Consider the following 24,851-nt stretch of genomic DNA (forward strand, 5'->3'; position numbering starts at 1 on the left):
CAAACTCTGTTAATACCATGCTCCTGTACCGGGATTTGCCACTTCCTGGGATTTAACATGCTGTGCTCACTCCTGATGCATTTCTAATTCTCCACATCTCGGTCATCGTCCTCGTTCCTGGTCTCTCATTCTGCATCCTCTCAACGGTGTGCCACCCTAAAGTTTTGGCTTCATGACGACGGAGGTGAAAAACGGCGAGCCCGTCGCTGGCACAGTCGTGAGCGTCGTGGTGTCATTATTGTCTTTATCAATAATCTCCTCATTTCTCAGTTCGTCTTCCCCTACTTTATCATTTTTCCAACTGGACTAACTAATGCTGAGTCCGGTTTGTAGCGCAAAAGTATGGTACAGTCAAGAACTGGCGGATGTTACCATGCGCTATGTGGCGTAAGAAAAATCACCAACCTCCCTAATCACGATTACTGACTGCGGCTGCGAAATGGACCAGGCACTGTCTGCGCCTTCTCTTTGATCAAGTATATGCTAATCATTTCTCCTCCATTTGCCAGTCGTTTTCTGCATATATCTTGACTCGTTTCTGTTCGTCTTTGCCACTGCTGTTCTGAAGTTCGGGCTCGGTCTGGATTCAAGTTATGCGGTCTGTGACGGAGCTATTCTGCTTTGTCTTGTTGCCTATATCAGCACAAAAGTAGGTTCATCATCTTACACACTGTTGCAGACTAAACACATTTATAGGATTGTAAATTCTGGATCTGTCGCTAACGTTATTACGGTCCAGGTGGTATGTTTACTATGAATGTATGACGTTTTGGATAGGACACTAACGAGGAGAATGGTTGTTGCAGCTGATTTATTCATTCCTCGCTGAAAAAGCAGTAGGTTTTGTAACTGATCCGATCAATATCACGAAATTCGTCCTTGCTAACTGTGATGGTCACCTAGTATATCATACGTGGAGGGCTAAAATCTCGAATGGAATCAAAGTTATGGCTCTTCAACACTTTTGGCATGCTCGGTGTGTCTCCCCTTTGAAATGTAGTCTATTTTGGTCCATGCTCACAAAATCATAGGAGCGTACACTGTTGTTATCATCCTTAACTTTGTATTGTGAGTTTCACTTACCTCTCCTTGGAAAATTGTGTGCCTTGCTTACGAGCTATTACAGTCGAATTGCACGATTCGATGAAGGTGAATGCGTTATTGGAATGGAGAGGCGGGCTTTGTTGCCATTGATTACGTTTGACCTGGTTCTCAATGTGTGTTTGACTAGACTGCTCTTGGCCTAATGTGTTTCTTTTGAAATTAACAGGACTTTTAGGTCTACCTTACCTTGTTATTTCTCATACCTGTCACAGGTATACTCGTCCCTTTTGAACAGATCATGTTGGTGTTGGTCGTGCTGAAGCTGATTATTCTCCTAGCATTGCATTCATTCAGGATCAAACAGAGAACGCAGAGGAGGACAGAGATCCACAGAATGGCAGTGCGGACATTTTTTGGGTCAATGTGTACGCTTACAAGCAGCATTGTGTGAGTCCTCAGCGTTCCTGAATGGCAAATGTTCCAGCTCTAAGACTAACACATCTCGCCAAAATCAAGAAATCTGTCTGTTTTAACAGTTCTCAATGGTGAGCCAGGGTGGCTTTGTCTCCTGTGCTGTAACAGTGATGGTCAGTCTCACTCTCTTCTTCATTGGTCTTGGGTTTGCCAGACCATCTTCCCACATTCATCAGCATGCATGCGAGGAGCTAGTCTGTATATGAGGATTTAACACTCCAGTGCTCAGTTCTCTTCTCTGCTCTGATGGTTCACTGGGTTACATCTCATGATCACATAGGCAGCCGCCGCTCTGAAATGGCTTTACATGAAGGTTACTCGCCGTATGCTATTAACAGGCGCCTGAGCATCACCACCAACCAAGCCAGCCCTCTGCCACCAAAGACTGGACGCTTTCAGCGGCGTGGCAGACTTTCATATCTGCCTACATTTCACATGCCACATACACATCCCCGACATGGTTCAGAGGAGTTGGAAGAATATATCGACCTCCCGGGCCTAAATTTACCCAACAGGTGAATTTTACCGAGAGAAAGCATGGTCTCAAAAATGGAGGAGCCTAACATAGACCCAAGTGGCCAATTCGGCATGAGGTCTGGAACGGCGCCACGAGAGAGATATTCATACGAGCACTGCAGTGGCAAGATGATGTCGAACATATACGAAAAGCAAGGTAAAGGCGCAGCAAGCAATCAAGGAGCTGTCGCCGTCAAGGACAATGTCGTTTCAGAACGTTGAAAACTGATTAACTACAATAACGCTATCCCGCAAGACGAAGCAACATACTTGCGCGAGCCACGACTAAATTTGGTTCGCTTCATTGAAGTGGCATATATGAGGCCCTTGACTTCGGCACGGCGGGCTCGTTGAGGAGAGTTAGACCGCGAGAAGTTTGATTTCAAGCTTCATGGGCTCAAATCAGGCATGGAAGCTAGGTCACCCATTATAGGGTCAGACTTATCACCAGGTGCGTTGAGTATCATACCACGAGGCGGCTTCACAAACTCATCAGATCCAGTCTGATTTGAGTGCGGGCGAATACGACACCGCGAATGGACGAAGTTGTTGAAAATAACATTCAAGATTTTCGAGAAGAGGTATTAATAACATTGCAATAGAAACAATGCTAAACAAGTCTCGCCAGTGCGGCCAACTCAAGAAACACACCCTCAAGTTTATGAATTCGTACAGTTGCTGATCAAATCCATGATTCCCCCAACTGCGACTGGTATCGCTCCAGGATGGATAATACTCAACGCAGAGCTGGCGGCGATGGTCAGAACCTTGCCCCCGATCTCTAAGGCAATCTTTCGTTTACGGTGCGGCTTGTTTTGACTTTGCGGATTCGGGTCAGCTTCTACCGGGCCGTGCATAGAAGCCGCATGCAAACTGACTTTGAGCTCTGCCATATCTTCCTGCAGGTGGACCATCTGTTCGAGCGTCTCCTTCTGGCCCAGCCCAGCCTCTTTGAGGTGCTGCTCGACCATCACCTGGTAGTCGTGCTGCATCTTGTCGAAGCGCAGCAGGTGCTCCATCTCGAGCCGGCGTATCTCCTCGCGGCGGTCCTCGCGGAGCAGCTCCTGGTCTGTGTGGATGCGTTCGATCTTGCGCTCCATCTTGGCCCTCTCCTTCTCTAGGACTTCCTGCATCTCCTGGTCCCTCTCGGCAAGGGCCTCGGCCGCCTCCTGCTGTATTTTCTTTAATTCTTGTTTGTACTTCTCCTCTAGAACGAGCAGCTCCTCGTTGACGGCACAACCCGCCTCGGTTTCGCCGATGGATTTGCGCTCGTCCACCAGCTCTCGCTGCAGCTGCAGCGTCTCTGGGTCATGGTCGGCAAAAGAAAGCAGAATGTCGAGGGCAGAGCGCTGGTTGCCGGTGAAACGCTGCGTGCGCGCGCCGTGGGAGATCATGTCGCCCCAGAACTCCGACTTGGAGATGAGCTCGCTCTCGTGGGCCTCGGAGATGGTGTCGCTCATGGTGCCCCAGAAGGTGGACGCGATGACCACGTTGCGCATGGGTTTCTCGCCGCAGAGCTTCCTGAACATTTTCAGGTTCCGCATGGCGCCCCCGTCCATGCGGACGTCTGTGATGCGGTGGAGGTAGACGATGCCTGCCAGCTTGGTTTTTTGCTTGTAGGTTAGTTCGAGGTAGTTGGCCAGCTCCTTGAGCACCTCTGCATCGGATTTGTATGTGTCATTGAACCCCGGTGTATCGACTAGGACGAAGTTGTAACCCTCCGCGGCAAAGTAATGCGGTGTGACTTGTTGGGTGCCTTGATTGTTGGAGTGGTTAGTATGACTTGTAATTCGGCAATAAGAAATACAGAACAGTGGTCAAGTTCCTGAGTTTATTGTAGTCACTTATGAGACTTACATGACACGAGTGAATGCCCGACAATGCCTTCGTTGGTGCCCGTTGCTCGCTGAATAAAAGTAGATTTTCCTGCGCCCGTAACACCCATAACCCCTATGATCTGGCAACTCATCAATCACTTGTGTCTTGTCGTTTAGCGCTTGGGACTTACAAGAGTTGGGAGGGTGGGAATGTTCTCCAGTTCCTGAATCTGCATCTTGATTATCTTGAGTCTCGGCTTGTCCACGAGGGGGAGAACAATGTAACCAAACACTTGGTGGACTCAAATATATCCACACGCAATAAGTGAGGTGAAGACGTCCGAGAAGATGCTCGACAAGACGCCGAGAAGGCAAGGAAGGGCTAGGCAGGAGGCCTGACGAGGAGCATCCACACCAGTCAGTGATCGCGAGAGCCGCACGTAAGCAAGCACCTCGGTCTCTTCCCCTGTAATGTGAGGGTGGGTCCTTTTTTTGCCAGAATGTTTTTATACATCCGTGAAGGGTCTGACAAGGCTACTAACAACGACCTGGTATCAAATTTCAGATGGAAAATTCGGTCAAGGCAGAAGTTGAAGGATGTTCAGCAGAGGACAGTGGTAAGGTCATTTACCAATGCAAAGCCCCCATTAGCCGCTCAGCTTGCTGCGCAGGTCCTTGCAACTATTGCCTATTGCATCCCATGTGGCACTTTATCAGCGCATATATCAGTCAAACGACGCTTTCGTGTATCCATAGTAAGCACAGCCGCTTTGAGGGGACAGTGGGCTAGGCCCAAATTGTAGGACAGCCCGTCGGCAGGTTGCACATTAGGATCGTCGAGCCACACTAAATGATAGATCGCACACCCTTTTCTGTGCAAGTGGTCTACCCGGGGTCGAGACTCCAGCGCCAGTGGCTGTCACAAGTGAAACTATTAGCGCTGCGGTCCCTGAACCTTGTTGTCGTAGTAGAACTGATTAGGAAACTAGAGCACCGCTTTATGCAAGTTATCAATCTACTTCCTGAGTACACTCCAGGGCCTTATCCATCCGGGCATGGTTTCTCAGTATTCCCTTTCTTCTATTCTCAGGCGGAGCCGCCCCTGCCGACCCAAACACGGGCCTTCAGCCAGATCCTGGAGACCTGGTCATACTTTCGGCCTTCCTCAGTGCCGCAAGCCACAATGGCTGGCTGGAGCACCATCAGCAGAGGTTTGCCAAGAAGAGCTGGCTCTGGCCGCTGGGACTGGTGGAGATCCATCAAGCTGTCGCTAATGCGCGGAAAGGAACCGCTCCCTCTCTCCCTCAGAGCCTGGAGATCTAGGCATTGCACGACGGAGCGCTGTGACCAGAGCTTGGCCGAGAACTGCAGCGCCCGGTCAAACTCGTCGACCAGGAACTGCTGGTGTCCAGGGTCCGACGAGTCCCTGATCATGAAGCGTGCAGCGCTGCTGAGGAACTTCTGGCTCAGCTGCACCGCACGCTTCCGCCGCACGGCGCTGATCCCCGCCAAGTTTAACCCTACCCTGTCCTCTGCCTCACTCATGCCGTTTGTTGCCAAAAGCCTCATCAGTTGTGAGCGCCATTGATGAGCTTCCTTTTCTTGCACTGGAAAAAAAAACAAAAAACAATGTCATGATGTCTTGTCAGCCAAGTCTCCAGAAAATCGGTGTTTTACTATTGTTCATGGATATAATCCATGAAGCAGACTCACAATCAACAAGATAACCGTAAAGGCTGTCCACGACCTTGCTTGTAACTGCAAGGTCTGACTGAGCGGCCTGTTTGGCTTTACGGTCGACATCCTTCGACTCCTTAAAAGCTGACCCGGTGTTGGAGCTGGCGGAGAGCCCAGGAACACTATCAAGAATCGAGAACGGGTTGGCAAAGATCTCAGCACAGATGAAATTCGCCAGCATGCCGTGGAGCAGGATGTATGGCAGCTTCTTCTCCCTATCGAGTTCTGCGGGCGTTTTGCCATCCGCAGCCAGGACCATGAATGTTTTCAGCTGTGCCATAAGCTCTTGAATCTCCTCTTCAGGCCGGTTGAAGCATTGCTGTTTGTTGCCAGGAGCAGTGTCTTTGGCCCAGCCGTACCAGGCCGATGATCGGTTAGCGAACCATTGAACGATATCGCTGTCCGAGGTCGCGAAAGATCTGTTTTGCTCCATCATTGTCTTTGCAGCGGATTGAGCCGAGACGACATGCTTCTCTTGGTCCTCGATCAGATGTGCCAATGTCGCAACCTGGTTCTCAAGGTCTTGAACAAGCTTCTGCTGGCTCTGGTTCTGAAATGCGAGCCTGTGGTTCTGTCTCTCAAGATTGCTAATGTAATCTTGCTGTTTTTGGTAAGAAGATTCAAATTGAGAGCTCCGTCGGGACAGCTCGTCCTCGGTTTTTTGCAGTTGTTGGATGGCCACATTATACTCAGCCTTGCTGACACCAGCCGGCTCTCTGGTGGCCTGCTGGCCATACTTAGACTCGTACTTGGCGTTGTATGATTCGTGGCTGCGGACGGCAGGACGAGCAGGACTTCCTCTACCATCTGCTGTTCGCTTCCTATCCGTGTTCTCTCCGTGCCGCTGGAGGTCATGGTAGGCGCCGGCGGTGCTGGGAGCTTCTCTCACACCCGAGGGAGCACCTGTATCGAATGTACCTCGTCGCTGGAGTTGACCTGTGACAATTCCAACCTGTCCGTGCTCATTTATAGTACGAGCCACGAAAGATTGGTTCCCTATGTGCTAGACATGTCAGTATTGGTGGCTCCGTCCTTCCAGAGGGGAATGGGATATAGTTGACCTGCCTTCCGGGTCTTCTACATGGATCTCGCGCATGGCCTCTTCGATGGAAAGCCTTTCTTGTTTAGAAGCGGCAGAGGCTTGTGGATCAGCGAATTCGTCAAGGCCGATTCTGCCAGGGGAACATGGCCTGCCATCTTTGTCTTTGTGCCCTTTCTTTCCCATCTTGCAAGACTGTTCCAGTGGACCTTTGAAGAGTATATAGAGAACAACTCGGTGGTGAGAAATGTGGACTGGTTTTTGGTGAGAGAAGAAGTAGAAAAATGCTACTCCGTCTAGATACGTTTGCACGAAACCTGACCGGGCAGAGTTTCCGAGACGGTACGTTTTGACCCAGGGCATGATCAAACCTGGGCAAATCTGCCGATTCCATCGATCATATGCTTTTGGTTTATACGCCTAGCCAGGTCTGTTCAAGGCTCGGTCATGGTTGCAACCTATACACCGAACATTTTCCTTGCTGTTTGTGTAGCCATGGCTTGCCAAGGGGTTTATCGATGCTGACATGCATGCTAGCTAAGCGCCGGGACAGCCACAACTCCATCCAGGATCTAGATCCTAAAGCCTCGTCTTGTTGTATCTTCAAAGTACCCTCGTATCCGTACCCACTTCAGCCGCTGGTCACAAGCCGAAACCTTTAAGCAGAAGGAATGCCACTGAAATTCCTCAGCATTTTATTCAGTCATTTCCTATGGCATTTTCCTTTTGACTAAAACCAACAGTCGGATATTCTTCTCTGGCTCTCCAGAAAATCGTCCGGTGATGGTTTGAAACTCGACAACAATGTCCGGCAGCGTGAAAAAGCTCATAGTCGGCGTAGACTACGGCACGACTTTCTCAGGTGAGAGTCGTTCGCGTCCTCATCTTGCCAACAATAATGAACAAAATCTGACTTTGCATCATAGGTGTCAGCTATGTCTTCTCTGATGCCTCAAATGTCAGTGATGTGGAGATCCTAGATTCATGGGGCGCGGGCGATCAATATCAAAGACAAGTTCCTTCACGAATCTCCTACGATCCCCGCTATACCTGGGGCTATGACATTGGGAATCGCGAGTTGGCCTACTGGTGAGTCGCCAAGAACAACATCCTTTCCGTCTGTCTGGACTGCGTCAGGGACAATCAGTGACAATATTGAAAGCTGGACGAAACTTCTGCTGGACGACCATGCTATCGAAACGCAACACGATGATGGTAACCTCAGGAAGTATGTTTCATCCCCTCTCTTCTCTTTTCTTCTATTCCCTTGCTCTCTTGTCCGTCTTCCTCTGCCTGTTCCCATCAACCCGGAAAATTTCGAAGGAGGCATCGTTCCTGACGATATAACCACCCACCAACAGATACTATGGTGCCGGTTTCAAGACAACGCCCAAGGGCAAGACTGCTACAAATGTGGTTGCAGACTACCTGAAGTTTCTCTACTCTCACATGATGAGAGAGCTCGGGCGAAAGCTCTCTGAGGAGATCCTGGCCGTCACACCCATCCAATTCTGGTTTACGCTGCCTGCGCTATGGTCGCACAGGGCGCAGAACGCTACGCTGCAGGCGGCCACCCGGGCTGGCTTTGGGAGTAGGCACAATGATGAGATCCACCTCGTCAAGGAGCCTGAGGCGGCGGCTATTGCTTGCCTCAGTGGTCTGACTGCCAAAGGCCCATCTCCTCATGTGCAGGTATGTGATTCTTGTTGTCCGGGCGACAGATTCATTTCCCATTCAAGCATTTACTAATGAAGATAATGGCAACTAGGCTGGCAAGATTGTCCTTGTTTGTGATTGTGGCGGTGGTACTGTGGTAAGTCTTCATTTTAAAGATGCGGTTCAATCATCCTCTCGAGTATCAGACAGCTGACCACAAGCCCAGGATTTGGCTTCGTACGAAATCACTTCGGAAAGACCCAAGCTCTCGTTGAAGGAAGTATGCGTCAGTGAAGGTAATGCAAACATGTGATGAAATAACTACACCCTCATATTTCCCAAGTACTGACATGAATTAACGTCTAGCCGGAAAGTGTGGCTCAACCACGATCGACCGAGCCTTCTACCAGTTGATGAGGAAGCGCTTCGGCGGAGTGTTTGAGAAAGTACCGGAGGAGAAGCGCGGCGTGACCTCCAAATTCATGAAGGACTTCGAAGCCGCCAAGAAAGATTTCGGAGTGTCCGACCATCCTCGTAATACGCGGTTGAACCTGAAGATGCAGGCCAAGGCTTCTGAACACTACGATGATGATGATAACGAGGTTATCCTGACAGGGTGAGTGTGGTGCGGAGCCGTGTTCCATCAAGAATCCTTCTTTATCTGACTCTCCGTCTGTAGTTTCGACATGAAGCAGCTGTTCGATCCGGTGGTACAGCAAGTTCTGGGACTATTGCAAAAGCAAATCAAGGCCACGGAGAAGGCAGGACGTACTGTGAATGTGAGTCTCTCATGAGGAGTTGAGACAAAGTAAACATTTGGACTAGACTGTTGACCAAGTTACTGTACTCTAGTCAATCGTTCTGGTCGGCGGATTCGGCACCTCGCCCTATCTGTATAAAAAGATAAAGGATTGGTGTCCATCAGGAATTTCCGTATTCAACCCTCCAAGATCGTAAGTCCACGGCAAAAAGGAGTTTCCCTTACCAGGCATCGCAGAGGACTGACTCAGTATTGGTAGATGGGAGGCGATCTGCGTGGGCGCTGCCGTCCGAGGGCTACAAGGACCAATGGTCAAAGAGAAGAAGAGCCGATCCCACGTCGGATACACGACAGGCCGACCGTTCGAGGAAGGTGTCGATAATGAGCATGATTGCTATCATGACTTTTATGGTAGAAAGAGAGTCTGTGACAAGATGATTTGGATGATAGACAAGGTCAGAAGCAACCCTTTTCGCCTCAAGAAAGAAACTTGTTGGCTGACTTTCTGAGCAGGGAGAGACAATTACCGCAGAGACCAACAAACGACGATCGATCTACTGGACGTCTGAGGAAGGCGACGACAGAACTTATACGCTGGAACTTTATGAGAGCACCGCGGATTCTGAGCCTGAATTTCAGACTCACAAGTGTAAGTGGAATGACCGCCCACCTTGATTGTGTACAGCGTGACAAGTACAGCGCCGCTGACGATCCCTTTTACTCCGCCTAAAGCGGTCATCCAAGTCGGCACCGTGATCTCTGACCTGTCCAATGTCGACTACAACGTCTTTGAGAACAAGATAGGAAAGAACGGCAAGCGAACATACAAGGTCGACTTCGAGCTCATGACGATCGTCGAGGACCAGCTTGGGTATATGCACTTCAGGGTGGTAGTCCAGGGTAAGGTGGTCGGCCAGGCGCGGCTGAGCATAGAGAAAGAGTCCGAGAAACAGGACCAGCTGTCTGATTTCCTCACAAATTTGTCGCTTCAGCAGAACGGGTCTAGAAAGTAAATGGCAGTGGTTAATAGAGTGAGGCGGCGGACGGACTCTTTGATATTCGCTCAGACTGTACTGTACAATATGCAATACTCATACAAGATTCGCCTGGTGCTCTCTCGTTGTGGGCTATTAGTGGTTTTGTCTGGGGTAGACGAAGAGGTTTGTGACATTGGGAAGTTCGAGAGCCAAGTTCAGCCCCTGGGAAGTAAGGAGGTTCTCTCGCCACTGTGCCAGCTGCATATGCCCAACTCGTTCTCCCCCATGGGTCCCCCGCAGTGCTCTCGAAGTCTGGGCCATTCTAGCAGCAAACGACCCAACCAGAAAGCTGCAATCTATTTACGTCTCATAGGCAGCAGATGATCAGCTTGGGCTCTCCTCGCACCCTTACTCCCGGATCAGCCCCTTTCCAGATCCTTCCCCACGGCTGATAGATGGAGTGTGCCAGCACCGCGGGGCCCGAGCTGATCAGCATGGCTTCAAGACAATGGTACAAGGCCACAAACCAAAAAAAAAAAAAATATTGACGCCAGAAGGCCAGAACCAAGTATAACACCTTTTCCCCAAGCTATAGCAAGCTCACTTGGATCTAGTGGCTGCCGAGCTGTAAACTCCTTGTGTACAGCTGGTGCAGGAGCTATTCCATTTTTCCACCACCACTGGATTCAGCCGGGTGAGCCGACACAGAGCTAGCGGCCCAACTGGTTTCCCCTGGTGCCCAACGCCTGCTGGTCCAGGCAGACGGGGTTGACAGGCTCCCGGGACCAGGTTTCAGTTGGGGAGGGAGTTCAGACTGACTGGGTGAGAGCCCAAAGCAGAGACGTAGGATCGTTCCAAGGTCTGGCTCCTTGTTGTACCACGAGGGCTTCGTGGGCCGGTTCCAGACCATATCCACCGGATGGAGACGGGGCGACCGAGTCCATGGGCAATTGATGATGATGAAAACGTGGAGCACCAGTCTACGTATTCAATGGGTAAGGTATGGGTTACCCTCTAAGCCCAATGGACGTGGTTAGTATATAGAGTGCTCATGTCCTCCGGACGATCTACCGTTGACTCGATTCTATCCTCTCTCGGTCGCGAGAACCTCGTCTCAAAAGGGATGAAGTACTCAGACTCGCCGACGAGATCGACCATGTATGCAAGAAAGAGCCAACGCGTGAACATCACGATAAAACCGTTTGTACACAGAGCAATAATCATGAGGCTGGCAGAATTTTGAAAAACAGTTGCATTCATACTTTTTTTCTTCTTTTCAATTTTCCAACAAAACAAGTCCAGCAAAACATCCTCTTGAATGACGTCAAGCAGACAAACTCCAAAACACCTCGTACCCGAGCAAGCAACCCTTGAGAAAAAAAGAAAAAAACAATGTCCAACGCAGTGTCCATATTCCGAACCCAAAGCTGTGATCTGAGACTGTTGTCATGTGACTGTCCTGTCGTCCAGCAAGGTTGCCCCTTTCAATGATTCTATGCTACCGAGTTCCTTTCCTCCTTCCTCCTAAAAGTTCACCAAAAATCAAAAAAAAATCAAACACACTCTTGCCTGCGCGAGGCTGCATCCCTAGAGGTGTGCTCTATGCAACTCACGTAGGGGAAGGCAGCGGCTCCCCATGGTGATCCACTGAGGGCGCCTCGCGCTCCATGGATCCAGGTCCAGATGACCCAATGGCTGGCTTGTTCTCCAGGTGGTCCAGGATGGGTAGCCTTGATGTACGCTGCTGTGACTTTCGTAGTCATCGGCGCAGCGGAGGGGGCGCGGCGGGCCTTCTCACAGCTTGGCGCTGCACATGTCTCGGACCCTTCAGGTCCGGGCGAGATAGTGGACATTCCAAGACAGTCTCTCGTCTATCTTGCACTTACAATGCTAAAGACACTGACAGTGTCGGGTCTTTCGCATCTATATGAGCTGTCAGAAAATCTATACCGACCTGGATTTGGTCTCTTCAAAGACTGATCCTAGATCAAGTCTCAAATGACAGACATGGTGGGACTGACCGATAATTGTTCAGCCTGATTGCTGCACGAAGTGAAGGTCCTGGAGCCGAGCTGGATCGGTGCTCCTGATGTGGGCCGTGTAGTCCATGTGGATCCTCTCCAGTGTGTTCAGGCTGTCCTTGAGGCGGCTGAGCTGCATCATGACCGTGGGACCGTCAAGCTGACCGAGTTCGTGGACAATGCTGGGCAGGCCAGTTTGGATGGTGGACCATTCCTCTCGGAGTTTTGCTGACATGTCAACCTTGACTGGCACCTGGGGTTGCATCTTCGGGCTGGTCTTGCGGGATTTGGGAGACTTGCGACCGGTGTTGTTGGCGTTCGCGTCGCTCTTCCTCTTCCTGGATCTGGCGGCATCCTTGCGTCCGTCCTCGTCAGGCGAGGGAGGCGCGGCGTTGTGGACACGCTGCATGTGGTCATGGAGGTTCCACTTGCGAGGGAAGCCATTCCCGGGTTGGGCACGGTCACATCCACTGAAGGTGCAAGGGTAAGGCTTGGTTCCGTGGCCATGCATACCGTGCGCCTCCCTCTCGTGTCGGAGCAGGCAGGCCGTGGAGGAGAAGGGGAGTTCCTTGCAGCTCTCCATCTTGCAACGGTAGGGCTTCAGGTGGGAATCAACGAATTTGCTGTTGTGAAGAAGATCATGAGTATGAGGACAAATGTTGAGCCAAGGAATCTCGGAGACGACTTACTCGTAGTTGCACTTGAGCTTCTCTGGTCTGTGGCAGCAACCCGTTTGTCCCTCCCAAGGGCAGTGGTAGAGGCCATCGGCTTGGGGCAGTGCGGTCCTGTAGAGCGGATGGTCCCTGGCATTCTCACCTTCGCCACCAGGAAGTGAAGCGGCCCAGTCCTGCAGCTGGACCTGCTCGTCACCTCCAACGGCCGACATGCTGATCTCGAGGTTCGAACCAGTCATCATGGGCTGGATAGCAGGGCCGGTCAGGCTGAAGTTATCCATGACAGGGATGCTAGGGGAGCCGGACGAGACACTGGTGTTGGGGGAGCTTTGTAGGTAGGGGCCCCAATTGTCATCCTTTGGTGTTGTCACCTCGCTCAGGTTGTCCCAAGTCGTGGCAGGTGAGCCACCGGACACGCTGGTCTCGAAGTTCAGGTTCACGGGGTCGACGTGCTGGGGGGCAGCAAAGTCATCCAGGCCTGAGGAAGCACCGTGTCCATCCATGTGGGAGTACATAATCTCCGGCGTTGTCGTCAGACTGTGGGACTGCTGGAAAAGGAACTGGGAGTCCATGGAACGACCATTTCCCTGGAGTCCGTCCGTGTAGGTAGTGGATTCATTACCTGTCATGTCAAAGTTTGACGCTTGAGAAGCGCATTGTGACATTGTTGACTGGAGCCCGGATGGGCTCCTGCTCGGAAGCGAGTCGGTAGTCTTGTGGCTAGACGCAGAACCCTTGGAGCAGATTCGACGCATCGGCTCGGCCTTTTGAGTCTGGTTCTGGCAGACTGCTGGTGCAGCTGGCATCCAGATATTCTGAAAATCATCCACGGTCTCCATGCGGTTCCTTGTGGGAAAGGGGCCCAGTGGGAAGAAGTCCTCGGATTCTCCCTGGTCCGCAAAGAAGTTCTGTGAGCCTGCTACTGTCGCATTGTCCCATGCTGATCCTGACGGACCAGTTGATGGTCCTGTTTGAGAAAAAGAGAAAATTCCTGAAGCTGAAGACATGGGCTGAGAATAACTGTAGTCGCTGAGTCGAAAGGTCAGTGTCCTGTGTCTCCACAAACCCCTTGCCGAATTGAATGCTACAGTCCCGAGAAGAAAAAACAAGACCCAAAGTAGGAAAACAAAATCAAGCCAGAGGCTGTTCATCAAGATGATACAACTTTGTTCTGTATCGATAGGTTAGTTTTTACACCAACAAAAATCTCTGACAGGATTTTTACAGACCAAATTGAGAATAAGCCATGTGACCCGACAAGAGGCATCTTGCATTCAAGGGCCGGGGTTGTTTGGAAGTCCATTTGAATTGAAGTGCATCCAGGCAAATAGAAGGTCCAGATACAAGCGGAAGAGCGAGTCAACGGTTCATCCCATTGGTCGAGGACACGGCAAAAGCAGTGGCAATAAGACATTGGACAACAGTAATCAAAGAGAGCGGGGCAGCGTCCCGTTGTCGTGTGCAGTGTCGTGTGCAGTGTCGTCCTCAAGTTGGATCCAGGGCAGTGAGCAAGTATAAACCAGAACGTCCTTTGGGGGTTGATTCCTAACGGTTTTTCTTGTGCGGCAGCACGGGGCAATCAAAATAAAATTGCCGAGTCCTCAGGCGCCAGTAACGCTGATTTGGTAGGTTCCCAGAAAGAACAAGGCTCCAGGATCACATCTCAAGTGATAATGTCGAGACCGCAGAGGCAGACCAGTCCAATCCAGTTTCTCCGAATTGGCCAAAAGCAGTGCGCAAGGTGTCGATTCCACGGCAGAGAACAAAAAAGACGCCAGTGATATGCAGGGTACTAACAGTCCAACGGCCGGAAGCTGTTGCTAGTATGCCAAGGCGAGGTTATACTTACCTGGGCATCACAAGGTGACGCACGACGCTTTCATACGTCTATGTTGTAATGATCAGATCCTTGGTCCTTCAGGGACGGCTCGTCCACATGTCCATGAGTGAGGGCATGCACGACAAAAAGGTACCTGGTAATATCCATAGTCCTGTGGAATGTCGATATCCTGGTTGGTGAAGAATGGGCCTGTCCTGTCGTCCAAAACGGCTTATGGTGGTATGGCAAGATTTCCGCTCCAGGTTGACAGGTTTGGATGATATACATGATTTCTCATCACACCAAAACGGTGAAATTTCCAAAACACAAAAACGCCTCCCAGGGAAATTAGACAAGGGAAAAGGTTAAAATAGTATACCTCGTAGTAGTAGTAGCAGTAACAGTCTGCATTCTCCTGTTATTTGGGTCCATTGTGTATCCGGTAGGGTCCGAGTGGTTTGTAGAGACCATGATGGAAATGTTCCTCCAGAGATTCCTGGGTGAGCGGAGTTGCTCAGGGTCCTTTGTGGTTTGAGAGTATCACACGCTTGACAAAATTGATCAAGGTATGACACCACCTGGATGGTATAGACCTCAGAGGGCACAACGATATAGTTGTGGTCTTCTCAGCAGCAGCAGCAGAAAGCAGCAACAGCAGAGAACGCGAGCCTTGGGAAAGGAAATCAACGGCAAGTTTTCAGAACGGCCTGTTCTGTTTTCTTTCTTTGCTTGGAATTGTTCGTAGAGATGTCCAAAAGGGAAAAAAAGGATTGCAGCAGATGGACGGAAGAGACAAGAAGGATCCTCTGTGGTTGAACAAGAACAACGAGATAGTGAGAGCAAGTAGCACTCGAAGGGCAAAGTCCAGGGCCGGGTCAGGTTGTGGATAGATAAGAGGTGGCGAAAGGTCAACGAGACAGCGGGAGATCAGCAGGGGACATCCAGAGTGGGTTGTGAGGTTGGGCAGAAATGGTCCGATGGGTTGCTGTATGGTGACGGTGATGACGATGTTGATGAGGAAAAGAAGAGAAAGCACGGGGAAGGTTGGGCACTGAGAGGGACACGGTTGGGTTTTAAGCTTGCAGATGGGCCTACAGGGTCATGACAGGGCCTGAACCTGCAATTATTGCCTTGAAATTGGTGTGACCCACTGTGCTGCGCTGGCAGACGGCCACTGGACACAGGTGCCCTGTTCGCGACCCCACCGCACTGTTTGAGGACGCAGTTATCCCTGTAGGTGGTCCTTCCCTAGTCACTGCCAAGCAAATCAACGTCAGTCCCCGCCCCCCCCTTTGATTGCTCTTTCCTCCCAACGTCCCACTCGAGCACCTCCCCTCGTGCTTCGCTGTCCATCACGAGCACCAACAGACACAGCAAGTCGGCCTCATCACGGCGCCTCCTCATACCAATATCGTCCCATCACCTTCTGTAAAGGAACACTAGATATGCACTCCCGTACGGGCTGTCACATTGGCCGCAGCAGAACGAGTCGCGAGGTGTGAGCTGGCTCTCGACGCCTGCAGCTATCATTCGTCTGTGCCCTCTCACCGACTCCTTCTCGTGTGCGTGGCTGGCTGGTCGTCAGCTTCACCTGCATTATCAAAAGGACCACATGCTCTGCTTCCAGCACTTCCGGGGTACAGAGCCGGGCGTGTAGGATACCTCCTCCAGCCATCCCCAGCCAGCCCCCAGCCAGTAGTCCGCGACAACACAGCAGTCAGGAAGGTATGCCACGACACTCAACTGGCCAGCATGCTTCATGCGAGGACAGCGCATCCATGCAGGCAGGCAGTCCAATTTCTTATCACGCCAAGGTTCGTGCATAAGTGCTCCACGCGCGGGACGCTCGGGGCGTCTCTCCCACCAGTCATTCGCGACCCTCATCCGGAATTGAGAGCAATCCGGTTCCATCGGCTCGAAATTTGGCCTGGGCGACGTACTCCATCTCTGATAAGCTCATGATTCGGTCGATTCCCTGCATGCCCAGAGAAAACTTGATAATATTTGAATGCTAACGCGGCTAGCGATGAGGTGGGGAGTCTCGGCGTCCTGGTGCTCAGACTTCTCGTGTTGATCCCAATAGCGAGGACCAAGTTTCACCTGGCTTGTTATTGTCCCTCTGCTCCAACAACGACGCTGGCAAACTGGGAAGCTGCGCAGAGCCCCCCACTGTTGGTGGGATCTGCCAAAAACCTCGAGATGAAAGCCTCACCGCTTCGGCTCGGGTATGAGCTGGCTGGTCCTTTGGTAACAGATCTCCAGTACTGTACAGCCTCGCTCTCACGATGACACAATCAGTGAGCCCGGCAACAGAAGGCGTCGAAATGGTTACCGTTTGGATTGGAATGCGTGCCATCTTTGTCGTGCAGCTCTTTCTTCTCTCAGTGCCTGTGCTAATAGACCTGCGTTCTTCCGGGACCTGCAGCGGTACCGCCTACAGAGCTGTTTCCTGGTGCTTTCTAATGTGAGCGATAGAATCGAGTCATCCCAGTCTTCGTGCCCAGGTCATGCATGGCCTTTGGATGCCCCCTCCCCTTTCTTTTCCTTTCTTTTCTTTTTTTATAGGGTTGAATGTTGTTTCCTCTTGTTATCCTCTTCTAATACCTCTGAATACCTGATGGATTGGCGTCGTGAAGTCATCTGAATTCCGGGCCCGACCTGACGCGGACTGCTGTGAAAAGCAAGTGTCAAAAGGACTGCTCGCCCTCATGGCTCGGCTGAGATGAACAGGACGACCCCGGGATGGCTCACGCAATTCTCGATACGCACAGCCTCCTCGGCTCCAGCTTATTAGTAGGGCAGTTCTGACACTGGCTAAGAAAATTCTCAAGTGCGCACAAGGGCACTTTGTAAACCTGGGCCGTCGTCATTGGGGGACGACATGTTCCGGGAACAGACCTTTCGTTGATGGCAATTGTCTTTCTGCCCTTTTTGTCTATGGAATTTTCATTCGAGTCTGCGCTTTCTACTGCTGGATCGGCCACCCACGGAGACATGGTAAATGCGGCCACACTTTTCAATCCATCAAACAACACAATGAGCGTCCGAAGGTGCAGTCTCCTTGAGTCTCGACCACAGATGGGCCTGATTCCATGCTGACCACATCAATTTCATCTTTGCTCTCGCAACCAGGTCTGACTTGGTGTGGAGGAAGAAACTCCGAGGAGAGGCGGATGGAAGGCGGCCGAATGGATAGTCTAACCAACGTGGTGAACATGAGGGGAAGCGAGGATTCAGCTCGTCTTGGGAAATGGGATCTGGGAAGAACGACTATCCTTTGGTTAAGTTATTGGAGCGGATATCACACGATTGGACTGACAGGAATCTAGGGCAAAGGCTTGGTTACAACGCACATGATCTCATGCAAATGCAATGGCTCCTTCCAAGACTGGCATTGATGTCAGCAAAGAAGACCACCAGAATCTACCAATTACTGTGTCCGCTGGCAGCGAAAGCAGCACAGTATTTACTAGCTCCTAAAGGAGTGCATGGTTTCCGAGACTGATTGGACCATCTAGACCTTCGATACGCGAGGTACCAAGAGCAGAAGCAACTTTCTGAGCAATATCATGAGCAATATTCTCGACACTGCAACGCAGACACCACTCAAAGACCCAACCTCAGCGATGCATGGCAGGCCTGAGGCCCAATCCAGAGCGTACATGGACCCGCTTGTCGTGACACCAACCGCGCCGCCACTTAATTTCTCACATCTCATGTGCGACATATTTCGAAATCCCGGATGCAGACGAGCTGAACGCAGGCACCCTGGAGGGGGAATGGGCTCGAACGGTGGCTGATTACTCGGGCGTCTGTCTCTAGAACCAGGACAGCTGGATGGTAAGAGGAGGTATTGATGCCCAACCTGCAAAGGGCTTTCAAATTGATCATTTGGTTGGTCCGCGAACATCCAAGTCAGACCGCCGCCTCTGGAGGTAAGCGCCTCTGCATCGCGAAGAGAAGACCTGCACGGCGATTGTATAATGGGCCTGGCAGGGTGAATGGCGTCGTGGAGCCACTGACGATCCCACAGGAATCGTCCAGCCTACAGTCTGAAGATTCGTGCCCGCGTGGTCTCCGTTGCGATGGTCAGCAGGAGGCCGAGATGCAACCCATCCGTCACTACTCTGCTGAACCGCGTAAAGCCCGTCAGGATACTACCTTAGCCTCCCACTCCCTGAGACCAAGCCGCTGGTGCAGCTGGCATCGTGCAGTCATGACCCCGTTCTTGCGCGCAGAGCGCAGAGAGGCAAGTGGCGGCAACAAGTCGCATTCTGTCAGATCAGAACACACCATTAGTCTGTCCGTAAGCGCGCCATGCCGGAGACTCAATGCCTCAGTCCGTCAGTGCCCGACGATTTAGCATTTGGGGAGGTTGCAGACGCATGCAGCAATTCGTCTAATCAGCGTCATTCCCCCCAAGCAGTCTGGCAATGGTTTCAGTGTTTCAAGAACCGACATAGAATAGATATATTTGTGTGGTGTTCTGACCCGGTGGTGCAGCTTGCGACAGCAACGACTCGGCCGAATCACCAAGGTGGCAGACATGGCACCAGAACAGGTACGAACAGCAACCGCGTGAAAAGTCATCAGACCCGACGTGTTGATAGCAGCATGGGCTTTCTGGACTGTCAATCCACTAGGCCGGTCAGATCTCACGACCATAAGCGAATTCCAAAGAAAAAGCAACGTTGAGAACAGTCGCATCACCCCTTCGCTTGCAATAAGTGGAATAAATGGACACCACCCTTCGTGGTTTTGCGGATGGAAGAAGTTGAGTCAGTCCATCTGCAGAGTGACCATCATTGATGACCGAGGCTGAGACCGAGCCGCCATGGCTTACTCAGGGTGTGCATTTGTGCATGCTGGTTTCTGCTTCATTTGCATACCTGGATACATCCCATCAGAATATACAAGACAGTGATCTTTTGCTGCTGTGTGCCATCCCGGCATATCGAGCCTATCACCGGCTTGCGCTTTGCACCTTAGGAGCCATGCCTTTTTTTTTTGTTCCTTTTTTAATTTATTTTTAACCACCCCCCCCCCCCTCTTCTTCCTCTTTTTCTTAGGGGGGTGAGATGACCACCTGCGGGTCTGGCATCAATGCTTTTCGTTGGGCTGCAGTTCTGCATATTTCACTGCCCAACGTAACCAGTGCGCTGTCACCATGCCCAAGCGACCTGGGGAGGCCCCTGCAAAACCTGGCATTCCTCCAGATCCCAACCTGGATACCACTTCCACCTTTGGGCCACATCGCAACGTCGCGTCGAGGCCCAACGGGTACCATCTTGTTCGCCCGCTGAAGCTGACAGCCCGGTGTCTGCTCGAGGGGGTAGGCTTGCTGCTCGTGAGCAGGAGAAAGTGCGGGGACTTACAGCCAGATGTGCTGGTCTGGGATCTCCCTGGAACCGAACCAGCTCTTCTGTCACATCTCACACGTTCAGACACGCAATCATCCTTGACACAGTTCAGGGTCGAGAAGAAGCAGCTGGCCGTCGTGTGTGGTACGGTACGGCAAAGCATGCTGGGGTTGCTTTCTCTGACACGCCCGACTTCTGGTTCTGTCGCCCGCCTCCACGGGAATTGCTTGCAGCTTGTGGCTCGATGGTGTAAGTCCGCTGTTCCTGGTCGTGTGTGGATCCTAGTGGCGACTTGAGGACATCGTGTCGATATTGTCTCCAGCCTTGATTCATCCTGCCGCCCAGCTCGTGAGGTAGTCTTCGGCCCTCATCTCGAGGTTCCTTTCTTGCCACTCGCCGAGAATAGATAAAATCAACCCCCCGGGACTCCGAATCTTTGTCGGCACATTTTGGTAAACTGGTTCACCGATCTGGACCCGTTCTGACCAGCCAAGGTCTGAGGAGAGAAAAAGAAAGAAGAACAAAGGCAGTCTGTCGCTTCTTAAGCATTCCGCTGCGAGAAACAGCTGCTTCACCGCATCATACCATTCCAGAGGACAACCCAAGGACGAAGGGCTTTTGTACGAGTCGCCGTCCGCTTCGAACCCGAGCGCATCACCGAAAGACACACATTTCCGAGACTAGGACCAACTGCAATAGCCGTGGATCTCCTGGTAACGGGACCAATACTGCCAGAGGACATCCAGGAGTAAAGCATTACTTGACCTGACAAAAAAACAAAACAAAAAAAAAGAAAAAAAAAGGACCTTCCTTGGACCATTTTTGCTTTGAGCACTCCAGTGGAATATCTTGGACTCGTGTGTGTGTGCCGCGGCCACATGCTTCCCCTTCTCTAGACTGACTGTTTATCTGCTTGTTTTTTTTTCTTCTTGTCCTGCTCGTGTTTTTCTCCCAGTGGCCGGTCCAGGTTTTCGTCCCTGTCTCGAACCAAATTTTTTTCTTTTCTTTTTTTCGTTGGATATCCGGATACCCGACCCGTGGACACGGAGTGGATTCTCAAGATGGCACAGCCGGAATATTCCTACAGGAGCTCCAAAGGACCTTGGGCGACACGAAGGTGCGGACTACGAGATGTGATCCCCTGCTACGGACTGCGCGCCCGCTAACTCTGAAGGTAAAGCCCGGTGGTATATCAGGAGCCATTCTCCAGCAGAGGAAGTTATGATAATGTTAATACATCATACAACAACCCGCAGAGGTAAGGGCAGAACAAGATTCATATGCAACCCCCCACCACCCCTGGAAAGTTGGGCGCCGATGATGACGATCCCCTGCGAAGTACAACGTACGGAGCGAGCATCTCAGCCTATAGTCTCCCGGGGAGCACCTCAGCAGCAGCAGCAATAACGACCAGTCATGGACGATCGGAGACGACCTATCCAACCGCCCAATCCTACAACTGCTCCTCCTCCGCCAGCAGCAGACCTCTGGCGGTGACATACGGGACCACAGGAACATTGTCACAAAAACAACAACAGGCACAACAACAACAACAAGCCTATGGGTCATTCAAGAGCTCCAGCCCTCCAAACTGGGATTCGCAAGGACGATATTCGCCAGTAGACCCGATGGATGACCTCATGGCTTCCCCAAGCCTCTCAGACTACTCGATGGGCGAGAGCACCGGGACCACCCCGCCGGGCAAGCACAAGACATCCTCCAACGGCAAGCGCTCGCAGCGGAGACCTTCCAATCGCGACGAGTTCGACGGCCCGCATCAGTTTCTCCAGCGGCCCCCGCCAGAATACATCGCGATGCAGGAGCGGGAACTGCCCCATCTGCCCACCAACCTGCTCGTGCAGGAACAGGACAGCGTGCTTTCGCAGGTTAATGACCGCCTGTCGCAGTGTGCGTACGACTTCGTCGCCAAGTATCAGTTCCCAATCCCCCTCACCCAGGACATGCGGCCCGTTGAGCGCCCCCACGACCGTGAGTGGACAGAGTGGGTGTACCTGCTCAAGCGGCTAGCGACCAAGAGACGGATCCCAGCGCGGGTCCTGTACAACGGCCAGATCAAGCAGTTTGTCACGATCCTCGAGAACAGCCTGGAAATGAGGCACGCCGCCAAACACCAGAGCCGGCCCCTCAAGGACGACAGGAACATCCTGCAGCTGATCAGCGCCGGGATCCAGGTTGCAAAGATACTAAAGGATGCCCAGGCCATGGACTACCTGGACAGGCTGTACATCTCCACCGAACAGCAGATACAGGAGAGGGCCAAGGCTGCCGCCATGAGATTCAACCGGGTCTGACGAGTAAGACAAAAAGAGAAGAAGAAAAGGGTTTTTTACCACCCTTACCTACCTGGCCACCTCTGGACAAAACCAGGGCCTGGTGATGGGAAGAGTCGGCGTGACTTTGACTCACGACGCTTGAATATCTTTTCCACCAACGGTGCTTCCATTCAATTCGATTTGAATATATACTCACCGAATACGTTGCAGTTGCCAAACAAGAGAAAAAGACGTCTCCAGCACAGGTCTTGCGGAGACAAAAGGACGGCGCCATTGGGTATTGCCACCGGCCGAGGCCAAATAAGGCTGAGGGTTACCTTTGTTGTATGAAATACGGGACAACGAACCACAGATCTTGAAACGTTTCAGCGTAAATAAAAGGGTTCAGCAAAGGAGCAGGAGGGGTATGGGAATGGGAAAAAGGGGAAAGACAAAAACAAAGAGAGAGAGAATGTGAGAGAGGAGGGAGGGGGTACGACGACGAAGCTTCGTGCTTCTATTGTTGTCGGGCACCCTCTCTTTATAATCCTTTTTTGGGCATGACTGGACGACACAAACAACTCTTCTTGCTTACCTGGATTATTGTTTTCTCACGAATCGGCACGATCCGAGGGTAACAGAGGGAGGGAGGGAGGGAGGGAGGGGGAGGTTGGGCTGGAAGGCTGTTTCTGCTGGGCGCGTCACCGTCATCCCACCACATCTTTTTGCCCTATATTGTTCTTTTCCTTTCTCATTCTCTTTCTTTCATAATTTTCCTTTCTCTGTTTCCTCTATTTATCTTTGTCGTTAACGTAGTCTTTAGTCAGTCATCATGTGGCCTTCTCGATTTGTTTTCCTTCTCTCTTAAGAAAACTCAAGCGCCACTCGTGTAAAATTATTCCCTCCTTGTACCGAAGGAGCTAGGTACTCAGCTGCTCTGAATCGATATGACATGATGGCTGTCTGCATGCTGCCAACCAGTCAAGTCATCTGCCGCCTCGTTTTTTTCTTTCTGATGATGATGATACGTGTGAGAAGGGATTAGATATGTGACGGCGGGGTCATTTACATGCATGGGACTAAGAACGTAAGGCTGGCGCTGCCCAGCTCACCTTCGGTAATGGCACGGAAGCGTGGGGTCATCACGATCAAGTGTTGTCGTGGCAGCCCAAAGTATCTGCCGTGACGCAGTTTCTTCCTTTTTTCATCTTCCTCCTTCTCCTTCTCTTTCTTTCTCTCCTTCACCTAATCATGCAAGAATCCGTTTTTGGTTTAGAGAAAGGAGGAGAAAGAAAGAAAGAAAAAGTCTCGTTGGGGCGAGCGAGGGAGCAAGCCTTCTTTCCCTGACATTCTGCCTCTCGACCACAACTACCATGACGCCAATGACCCTTGTCGTACGAGATGACGGCTGGTCGGTGTCGCACACAGCCTGCACGAAATGCCCAAAACTGCCCAGTCGTGTTCTACAGCCACAAAGTTTTTGCTGTGGGAGGTTTGTCTGTTTGCATAGACTTTGATCATTCCATTTCATGTTGTCGTGGTACAGAAGACAGTGAGCCAGTTTGGAGGGGGGTCCATTTGGTGGTGAGAGGATTGTGGGGGCGGGGTTGTCAGGGTTTCCACGTCAGGGTTATTTACTTGTTGAGGAGTATCTCCTCTTTGCAAATCTCTCTGCAAATCTCTCTGCCTCCTTGTCTGCCTCTTGTCATCTCGTGGTAACCTTGTGATGAAGCCTTACTAGCGCTCGTATTCTACCCTTTGGTGGTGTCTGCCTAGAGAGGTGGCTAGCCCTGAGGCCGCCTTTTCAGGGTATGTGGTGTCAGTGTCAGTATTAGTTGTCACGCTGCTAAGAGCCGAATCGGACCCCAAAACACTGTACAGAAGCTTGTGTCGTGCGTGGCATGTACAGCTCTGTAGACTGATTGAATGGACATGTTCACTGAAATGCGGTACAAATCAGAGCAATAGCCAGGTCCACGTTGTTGTGGTGTCATGTCTGTTCTGCAACACAATCAATCCATTCATCCCGGAGTAACTCAAGCCAACCACCACACCATGCCCCAATGAAACGCGGTTCATTCTTCTTTCTCACCCCCCTAAGAAGGCTACTTTTGCTTGGAGCGGCCTTGTTGCAGGCCCAGGATCCCTGTTTCGCCGTCGGTCGACCCAGCATCCCAATCGGGTCCCGCCTCGGTGGCCTATGAAGACGTGATTGGCTGGAGAGGACCCCAACACCCTTGCTGTCGGTCCCCAAAACAGTCAAGTGCCGTTTGTCTTTCCTTATTCTCAAGTCGAGGAAGGGGGGAGGGGGCTCAGCGGCGACATTTCCTCTGGAAAGAGAGCAAGAACGTGGGAGGAAGGATGGAAGTAGTGATGCGCTGCACTGCGCTGTACTGTCGGGCGCGACTTCGTCTTAATACGTGACCGACGTTCCCAAAAACTTTCTTCTACCCCTGAGTACATTTGTTCTGCTCCTTCTCTTTCCCCTCTGCCTGGTGATTGATTGCTTCTTGTTCTTCTCGTAGATCTGTAGTGGACGACACAGCCTTCAGTCTTCTCCCCTCCCTCTCTCCTCCTTCATCCCAAAGAGCAATGTGCCAACAGCAACAGGCACTCTCCCGAGAATTGAGCGAATTAATGCAAGCAAGCAGTCAACTCCAGGCGACGACGACGAGGACCTTCTG

At 51.5% G+C, this 24,851-nt stretch overlaps 9 protein-coding genes across 9 annotated transcripts; 4 read left to right on the plus strand and 5 right to left on the minus strand.

Moving 5' to 3' along the window:
- Positions 1–199: 199 nt before the first annotated feature.
- Positions 200–1,803, plus strand: M406DRAFT_241925 (uncharacterized protein; the record flags this gene model as incomplete). The annotated part of the gene is made up of 11 exons (XM_040916156.1): positions 200–269; positions 334–387; positions 510–653; positions 793–836; positions 904–976; positions 1,032–1,068; positions 1,127–1,217; positions 1,280–1,316; positions 1,383–1,491; positions 1,561–1,631; positions 1,748–1,803. Coding segments are annotated over 11 exons (786 nt in total), but the record flags the coding sequence as incomplete, so codon positions are not given.
- A 769-nt stretch (positions 1,804–2,572) lies between these two features.
- Positions 2,573–4,200, minus strand: M406DRAFT_354312 (uncharacterized protein). Its single transcript, XM_040922885.1, has 4 exons — positions 4,043–4,200; positions 3,892–3,991; positions 2,913–3,790; positions 2,573–2,853 (listed from the first exon to the last, which is right to left on the minus strand). Exons 1-4 carry the CDS (start codon positions 4,085–4,087, stop codon positions 2,833–2,835), a joined length of 1,044 nt encoding a protein of 347 aa, XP_040781138.1. The 5' UTR covers positions 4,088–4,200; the 3' UTR covers positions 2,573–2,832.
- A 612-nt stretch (positions 4,201–4,812) lies between these two features.
- M406DRAFT_53764 (uncharacterized protein) lies at positions 4,813–5,284 on the minus strand. The gene has a single exon (XM_040924528.1). It carries the CDS (start codon positions 5,109–5,111, stop codon positions 4,938–4,940), a length of 174 nt encoding a protein of 57 aa, XP_040781139.1. The 5' UTR covers positions 5,112–5,284; the 3' UTR covers positions 4,813–4,937.
- Positions 5,285–5,349: 65 nt separating this feature from the next.
- On the minus strand, positions 5,350–6,046 carry M406DRAFT_320240 (uncharacterized protein). The gene has a single exon (XM_040919361.1). The coding sequence runs from the start codon at positions 6,022–6,024 to the stop codon at positions 5,497–5,499; it is 528 nt and encodes a 175-aa protein (XP_040781140.1). The 5' UTR covers positions 6,025–6,046; the 3' UTR covers positions 5,350–5,496.
- A 1,297-nt stretch (positions 6,047–7,343) lies between these two features.
- M406DRAFT_354314 (actin-like ATPase domain-containing protein) lies at positions 7,344–9,062 on the plus strand (the record flags this gene model as incomplete). The annotated part of the gene is made up of 8 exons (XM_040922886.1): positions 7,344–7,489; positions 7,554–7,716; positions 7,790–7,855; positions 7,989–8,319; positions 8,396–8,440; positions 8,510–8,579; positions 8,650–8,899; positions 8,963–9,062. Coding segments are annotated over exons 1-8 (1,083 nt in total), but the record flags the coding sequence as incomplete, so codon positions are not given.
- A 266-nt stretch (positions 9,063–9,328) lies between these two features.
- M406DRAFT_354316 (uncharacterized protein) lies at positions 9,329–10,155 on the plus strand. Its single transcript, XM_040922887.1, has 3 exons — positions 9,329–9,498; positions 9,557–9,692; positions 9,776–10,155. Exons 1-3 carry the CDS (start codon positions 9,352–9,354, stop codon positions 10,054–10,056), a joined length of 564 nt encoding a protein of 187 aa, XP_040781142.1. The 5' UTR covers positions 9,329–9,351; the 3' UTR covers positions 10,057–10,155.
- A 1,106-nt stretch (positions 10,156–11,261) lies between these two features.
- M406DRAFT_100754 (uncharacterized protein) lies at positions 11,262–12,073 on the minus strand. Its single transcript, XM_040914922.1, has 2 exons — positions 12,042–12,073; positions 11,262–11,943 (listed from the first exon to the last, which is right to left on the minus strand). The coding sequence occupies exon 2, from the start codon at positions 11,871–11,873 to the stop codon at positions 11,574–11,576; it is 300 nt and encodes a 99-aa protein (XP_040781143.1). The 5' UTR covers positions 11,874–11,943; positions 12,042–12,073; the 3' UTR covers positions 11,262–11,573.
- Positions 12,052–13,722, minus strand: M406DRAFT_335903 (uncharacterized protein; the record flags this gene model as incomplete). Its single annotated transcript, XM_040921080.1, has 3 exons — positions 12,052–12,664; positions 12,731–12,982; positions 13,229–13,722. The coding sequence occupies 3 exons, from the start codon at positions 13,720–13,722 to the stop codon at positions 12,052–12,054; spliced, it is 1,359 nt and encodes a 452-aa protein (XP_040781144.1).
- Positions 13,723–20,955: 7,233 nt separating this feature from the next.
- M406DRAFT_335904 (uncharacterized protein) lies at positions 20,956–22,206 on the plus strand (the record flags this gene model as incomplete). The annotated part of the gene is made up of 3 exons (XM_040921081.1): positions 20,956–21,011; positions 21,151–21,152; positions 21,452–22,206. The coding sequence occupies 3 exons, from the start codon at positions 20,956–20,958 to the stop codon at positions 22,204–22,206; spliced, it is 813 nt and encodes a 270-aa protein (XP_040781145.1).
- Between the last annotated feature and the right edge of the window lie 2,645 nt (positions 22,207–24,851).

This window comes from Cryphonectria parasitica, assembly GCF_011745365.1.
Source record: "Cryphonectria parasitica EP155 unplaced genomic scaffold M406scaffold_1, whole genome shotgun sequence".
Lineage (NCBI taxonomy): Eukaryota > Fungi > Ascomycota > Sordariomycetes > Diaporthales > Cryphonectriaceae > Cryphonectria > Cryphonectria parasitica.

Coding starts and splice junctions, on each gene's coding strand:
- M406DRAFT_354312 (XM_040922885.1), bottom strand. CDS start 4,087: ATGCAGATTCAGGAACTGGAGAACATTCCCACCCTCCCAACTCTT. Junction 3,992..4,042: donor TTCCCACCCTCCCAACTCTT/GTAAGTCCCAAG, acceptor ATGAGTTGCCAG/ATCATAGGGGTTATGGGTGT. Junction 2,854..2,912: donor AAGATATGGCAGAGCTCAAA/GTCAGTTTGCAT, acceptor GAATCCGCAAAG/TCAAAACAAGCCGCACCGTA.
- M406DRAFT_53764 (XM_040924528.1), bottom strand. CDS start 5,111: ATGGATCTCCACCAGTCCCAGCGGCCAGAGCCAGCTCTTCTTGGCAAA.
- M406DRAFT_320240 (XM_040919361.1), bottom strand. CDS start 6,024: ATGATGGAGCAAAACAGATCTTTCGCGACCTCGGACAGCGATATCGTT.
- M406DRAFT_354316 (XM_040922887.1), top strand. CDS start 9,352: ATGGTCAAAGAGAAGAAGAGCCGATCCCACGTCGGATACACGACAGGC. Junction 9,499..9,556: donor TGATTTGGATGATAGACAAG/GTCAGAAGCAAC, acceptor CTTTCTGAGCAG/GGAGAGACAATTACCGCAGA. Junction 9,693..9,775: donor TGAATTTCAGACTCACAAGT/GTAAGTGGAATG, acceptor CTCCGCCTAAAG/CGGTCATCCAAGTCGGCACC.
- M406DRAFT_100754 (XM_040914922.1), bottom strand. CDS start 11,873: ATGTCCACTATCTCGCCCGGACCTGAAGGGTCCGAGACATGTGCAGCG.